At 64.1% G+C, this 6000-nt stretch overlaps 1 protein-coding gene across 1 annotated transcript in view; it reads left to right on the forward strand.

The window, feature by feature from the left end:
- The window catches only part of LOC121271019 (protein capicua homolog), a 69671-nt gene extending 64240 nt beyond the window's left edge, over positions 1-5431 (forward strand). The window contains exon 3 of the mRNA XM_041176702.1: positions 4346-5431. Coding sequence (XP_041032636.1) covers positions 4346-5431 — 1086 coding nt within the window. The remainder of the gene's footprint in view (positions 1-4345) is intronic.
- Positions 5432-6000: the final 569 nt, after the last annotated feature.

Genomic DNA, 6000 nt, shown 5'->3' on the forward strand with positions numbered 1-6000 from the left:
TGGGGGGGGTGTTGGGGTGGGGGGGGAAGAGGAGGGGGGGGAAGAGGAGAGGAGAGGTGAAGGGAGGGGAGAGAGGGAGAGGGATGGGGAGAGGAGGGGGAAGGGAGAGAGAGGAGGAGGGAGAGAGAGGGAGGGAGGGGAGGAGAGGAGAAGTGAGTGAGGGAGAGGAGGGAGAGGGAAGGGAAGGGAAGGGAGAGAGGGAAGGGAGAGAGGGAAGGGGAGGGAGAGAGGGAAGGGACGGGGAGGGAGGGAGAGAGGGAAGGGACGGGGAGGGAGGGAGAGAGGGGAGGGAAGTCAGAAAGGGACAGAGGGAGGGAGAGAGGGGAGGGAAGACGGAAAGGGACAGAGGGAAGGAGACAGGCAGGGAGAGAGAGAGAAGGAAAGAGGGAAGGAGACAGGCAGGGAGGGAGAGAGAGAAGGAAAGAGGGAAGGAGACAGGCAGGGCGAGAGAGAAGGAAGTACAGAGAGGAGACAGAAGGAGGGAAGGAGACAGGGATAGAGATAGGGGGGAGGCTAATATACGCAGGGGGAGAGAGGGAGGACTAAATACAGGAGCTGGACCAGTTAGGAGAGAGAAGAGCAGACACAGGGAGAGAGAGTGGAGAGAGGAGACAGGGAGGGAGGGAGAGTGGAGAGAGGAGACAGGGAGGGAGAGAGAGTGGAGAGAGGGGACAGGGAGGGAGAGAGAGTGAAGAGAGGGGACAGGGAGGGAGAGAGTGGAGAGAGGGGACGGAGGGAGAGAGAGTGGAGAGAGGGGACAGGGAGGGAGAGAGAGTGGAGAGAGGGGACAGGGAGGGAGAGAGAGTGGAGAGAGGGGACAGGGAGGGAGAGAGAGTGGAGAGAGGGGACAGGGAGGGAGAGAGAGAGAGTGGAGAGAGGGGACAGGGAGGGAGAGAGAGTGGAGAGAGGGGACAGGGAGGGAGAGAGAGTGGAGAGAGGGGACAGGGAGGGAGAGAGGGGAGAGAGAGGGGACAGGGAGGGAGAGAGTGAGTGGAGAGAGGGGACAGGGAGGGAGAGAGTGAGTGGAGAGAGGGGACAGGGAGGGAGAGAGTGAGTGGAGAGAGGGGACAGGGAGGGAGAGAGTGAGTGGAGAGAGGGGACAGGGAGGGAGAGAGAGTGGAGGGACGGAGAGAGAGTGGAGAGAGTGGACAGGGAGGGAGAGAGAGTGGAGAGAGAGGGGACAGGGAGGGAGAGAGAGAGGGGACAGGGAGGGAGAGAGAGAGGGGACAGGGAGGGAGAGAGAGGGGACAGGGAGAGAGAGAGGGGACAGGGAGAGAGAGAGGGGACAGGGAGGGAGAGAGAGAGGGGACAGGGAGGGAGAGAGAGAGAGGGGACAGGGAGGGAGAGAGAGAGGGGACAGGGAGGGAGAGAGAGGGGACAGGGAGGGAGGGAGAGAGAGAGGGGACAGGGAGGGAGGGAGAGAGAGAGGGGACAGGGAGGGAGAGAGAGAGAGGGGACAGGGAGAGAGAGAGGAGAGAGGGGACAGGGAGGGAGAGAGAGTGGAAAGAGGGGACAGGGAGGGAGAGAGAGAGTGGAAAGAGAGGACAGGGAGGGAGAGAGAGTGGAGAGAGGGGACAGGGAGGGAGAGAGAGTGGAGAGAGGGGACAGGGAGGGAGAGAGAGTGGAGAGAGGGGACAGGGAGGGAGAGAGAGTGGAGAGAGGGGACAGGGAGAGAGAGAGTGGAGAGAGGGGACAGGGAGGGAGAGAGAGAGAGAGTGCAGAGAGGGGACAGGAAGGGAGAGAGGCGACGGAGAGTGCACAGTGGATAGAGAGAAGAGAGAGGGGGCAGAGAACGGCCAAGGCAGAGAGAGGGGAATCAGTAGTGCAGATACAGAGGGAGAGTGGACAGAGAGCAGACAGAGGGAGAGAGGAGAGTGAGCACGGGAAGAGAGGGAAAAGCGGACAGAGGGGAGAGCGGACACAGAGGTAGAAAGAGAAGTGGACACAGCCGGAGAGGGGCGCGTAAGCTGGGCAGGAGAGCACAGAGAGAGAGAGAGAGAGGCCTGTGAGCAGAGCAGACGACCGGACAGACCAGCAGAAACAAGCACAGACATCCAGAGAGAGGAGAGAGCAGCCCTGGAAGAGGACCCCATAGCCTGAGAGAAGAGACTGGGAGGAGTGGGGTGGGGGTGGGGGGGGGGAAGAGGAGAGCAGCAACCAGTCAGCCAGGCTTTCGCGGAAGTAACCAGGGGGACCCGATACGAGCCGGGCCCCAGCAAGACAACCCAGCATAGAGAGAGAGAGAGAGAGAGAAAGCGAGCTTAGTGTCTGCTGGAGGAGGAGGAGGAACCTGGGCCTGTTCGGGAACTGCCCCCCCTCTCTCTCTCTGCATCTGTGTGTGTGTGTGTGTGTGTGTGTGCAGCACTTCAAAGTGATGTTTAGTTTTACTTTTGGCTTGAAGAGAAGGCCCTGTGGCAGGAAGCTCTCTGTCTCTCTCTCTTTCTTTCTCTTTTTCTCTGTGGCAGGAATCAGGAGCTGAGCGGTCGATGAGTAGCTGTTGACATTTCTGTGCCCCTTTCTCAACTGCCTCGGTTCCCTGGAGGTGCTTGGAGCCGGCTCTGCCCCTCTTCCCCCTGATCCCACCCCCCCCCCCCCCCCCCCCCAAACCAACCCCTTGGGCTTCCTCCTTTCCGTGCTGTGTAAAACGGGTTCCTGGCGGAGAAATGAGCTGCACCGGGAGAGTGCACTTTTGTCAGCCTTGGAAATCTGCAGCCTGGTTGTAGGGGCTCTGCCTTGTCTGTGTCTCTGTGTGTGTGTGTGTGTGTGTGTGTGTGTGTGGGGAGGGGTCCCTCTCTAACACACACACCCACCCACCCCAACCCAACCCAACCCTCACTCACCAACTTCACCCGCCTCAGCCCCAGCCATCCCACCTTTTATCAAGAACTAATTTCTGAGAGTCAGGAGAGAGGGAAGGAATCAGACTGACTTGCCTGAGATCCCCAACCCCTCTCTCTCACTCTCACACTCACACTCACACACACGGCTGCTCAGTGGATTGCTGCCCAGTTGTGTGTGTGTGTGTGTATATATATATATATATATATATATATGTGTGTGTGTAGTAGTAGTAAATGTATTGTTGTGATTTCTACCCCCCACCCCCTCTTCCTGGCGCTGTGAAATTCTGTTGGATCCCTTCCACCACAACCCTGCAGGCAATGCTTCCAGACTTGATTCCATATCCCGCTCTCTCCGACAGGGACCAGAGCTGAGGTTGGCTTGTTTTTTTTTTCTCTCTCTCTTTCTCTCTCTCTGTGTGTGTGTGTGTGTGTGTGTGTGTTTTCTTTTGAGGCTGAATCTTTGCAGAGAAGAGACTGTCTTTGATTGTCGAGAAAGGCAAGAAGATGCACTTGTGTCGCCCTGGAAAAGAGGGAGGAGGAGGAGGAAGAGGAGGAGGAGAATGGGATGTGACCCTGCTCGACTAGAGGCGACTGAGAGAATTGTGTGCTGTGGGGTGGGGGGGTGGGGGGTGTGTGTGTGTGTGTGTGGGGGGGGTGGTGGGTGTTCGGCTGAGGTCTCCCACAAGCCGCTGAGCAGCCGGGCTCTGGTCACCTCTGAAGCGAGGTCTCTCTCGGATTGACAAAAGATGTACTCGGCAGCCCTCCCTCCGCAACGTAACGGCCTCAACATGTTCGGTCAGTGAGGATTTCACTTGCCCTGCTTCTTGCCCCTGTCATTCCCTGCCCCCCTCCACTACCCCACCCCTACCCCACCCCTACCCCTGGGATTTCACTTCGACTTGTACCGAGTCCCGAAACTGGGCTGCTTTTCGGTTTGACTCCCCCAGTGTGGTCAAAAGGCTGGGTCCTGTTGTTATTACTCAGACCTGGCAACCTGGGTTCATGAGGGCAAAACAGCTGCTGCATCTCTCCATCTCCCCCTTTATATCCATCCCCCGCCTCCCCGGCTCCCTCCTCCCATCTCCCTCCCCCACCCCGCTGCATTATCCCACCCTCTCTGTCCTGCCCCCCCCCAACTCTTGCCCCAGCCCCTTGCCCCCCCCAACTTCTTGCCCACACAACTTTGAAACTCTTGCCCTCCTGCCCTCACCTTCGTGACACCCAACCCCCCACCCTCTTCCACTCTACCTGTGGCCCTCTTGCACTCTCACCCCTAGCCCTCTAGCACCGCCATCTTTTGACCCCCAGCTCTCACCCACGAGCTACTTGTACCCCCACCTGTCACACCCTTGCCTTCCCACCTCCTGCTCTCTCGCCCGCTTGCCCGGCCCCTCGCCCGCCCGCTTGCCCGGCCCCTCGCCCGCCCGCTCGCCCGGCCCCTCGCCCGCCCGCTCGCCCGGCCCCTCGCCCGCCCGCTCGCCCGGCCCTCGCCCGCCCGCTAGCCCGGCCCCTCGCCCGCCCCGCTCGCCCGGCCCCTCGCCCGCCCGCTCGCCCGGCCCCCTCGCCCGCCCGCTCGCCCGGCCCCTCGCCCGCCCGCTCGCCCGGCCCCTCGCCCGCCCGCTCGCCCGGCCCCTCGCCCGCCCGCTCGCCCGGCCCCCGCCCGCCCGCTCGCCCGGCCCCCTCGCCCCGCCCGCTCGCCCGGCCCCTCGCCCGCCCGCTCGCCCGGCCCCTCGCCCGCCCGCTCGCCCGGCCCCTCGCCCGCCCGCTCGCCCGGCCCCTCGCCCGGCCCCGCTCGCCCGGCCCCTCGCCCGGCCCCCTCGCCCGGCCCCTCGCCCGGCCCCTCGCCCGGCCCCTCGCCCGGCCCCTCGCCCGGCCCCTCGCCCGGCCCCTCGCCCGGCCCGCTCGCCCGGCCCGCTCGCCCGGCCCGCTCGCCCCGGCCGCCCGCCCGGCCCCCCGCCCGGCCCCCCGCCCGGCCCCCCCGCCCCGGCCCCCCCGCCCGGCCCCCCCGCCCGGCCCCTCGCCCGGCCCCTCGCTCGCCCGGCCCCTCGCTCGCCCGGCCCCTCGCTCGCCCGGCCCCTCGCTCGCCCGGCCCCTCGCTCGCCCCGGCCCCTCGCTCGCCCGGCCCCTCGCTCGCCCGGCCCCTCGCTCGCCCGGCCCCCTCGCTCGCCCGGCCCCTCGCTCGCCCGGCCCCTCGCTCGCCCGGCCCCTCGCTCGCCCGGCCCCTCGCTCGCCCGGCCCCTCGCTCGCCCGGCCCCTCGCTCGCCCGGCCCCTCGCTCGCCCGGCCCCTCGCTCGCCCGGCCCCCTCGCTCGCCCGGCCCCCTCGCTCGCCCGGCCCCCTCGCTCGCCCGGCCCCTCGCTCGCCCGGCCCCTCGCTCGCCCGGCCCCTCGCTCGCCCGGCCCCTCGCTCGCCCGGCCCCTCGCTCGCCCGGCCCCTCGCCCGCCCGGCCCCTCGCCCGCCCGGCCCCTCGCCCGCCCGGCCCCTCGCCCGCCCGCTCGCCCGCCCACTCGCCCGGCCCCTCCACTTCCCCCCGTCTTTCGCGCATTCGGCCTCTTGCCCCCCCCCCATCCCCGAACTCTTGTCCCCTGAATTCTCGCCCTCTCGACGACCCCTCCCCCCGGCTCGTGCCCTCCCTCCCCATCCCCTCCCTCCATCTCGGGTGCTGTGTACAGTTTTGGTCTCCTTATTTGTAAAAAGGTATAATTGCCTTAGAAGCAGTTCAGAGAAGGTTCACTGGACTGATATGTGGGATGAATGGGTTATCTTATGAGGAAAGGCTGGGCCTATACTCATTGGAGTATAGAAGAATGCGAGTTGTTCTTATTGAAAAGATAAGGGGTTTACAGGAAAGGAGGATGTTTCCCATTGTTGGGGAGCCTGGAACGAGGGGACACAGTTTAAGAATAAGACATCTCTGATTCAAGACGGAGATGAGGAGAATTTATTTTCCTTGATGTTCCTTATTCTGTGGAATTCTCTTCCCCACAGACCAGTGGAGGCTGGGACATTGAATATAGTCAAGGCTGAGTTGGACAGATTTCACGATTGACAAGAGAGTCCCGTGTTATTGAGGGGGGAGGCGGGGGGCCGAGGGGAAAGTAGGGTTGAGACCACAGCCAGATCAGCCATGACTTTGTTGAATGGCAGAGCAGGCTCGA

The sequence above is a fragment of the Carcharodon carcharias genome, chromosome 29, assembly GCF_017639515.1.
Source record: "Carcharodon carcharias isolate sCarCar2 chromosome 29, sCarCar2.pri, whole genome shotgun sequence".
Classification (NCBI taxonomy): Eukaryota; Metazoa; Chordata; class Chondrichthyes; order Lamniformes; family Lamnidae; genus Carcharodon; species Carcharodon carcharias.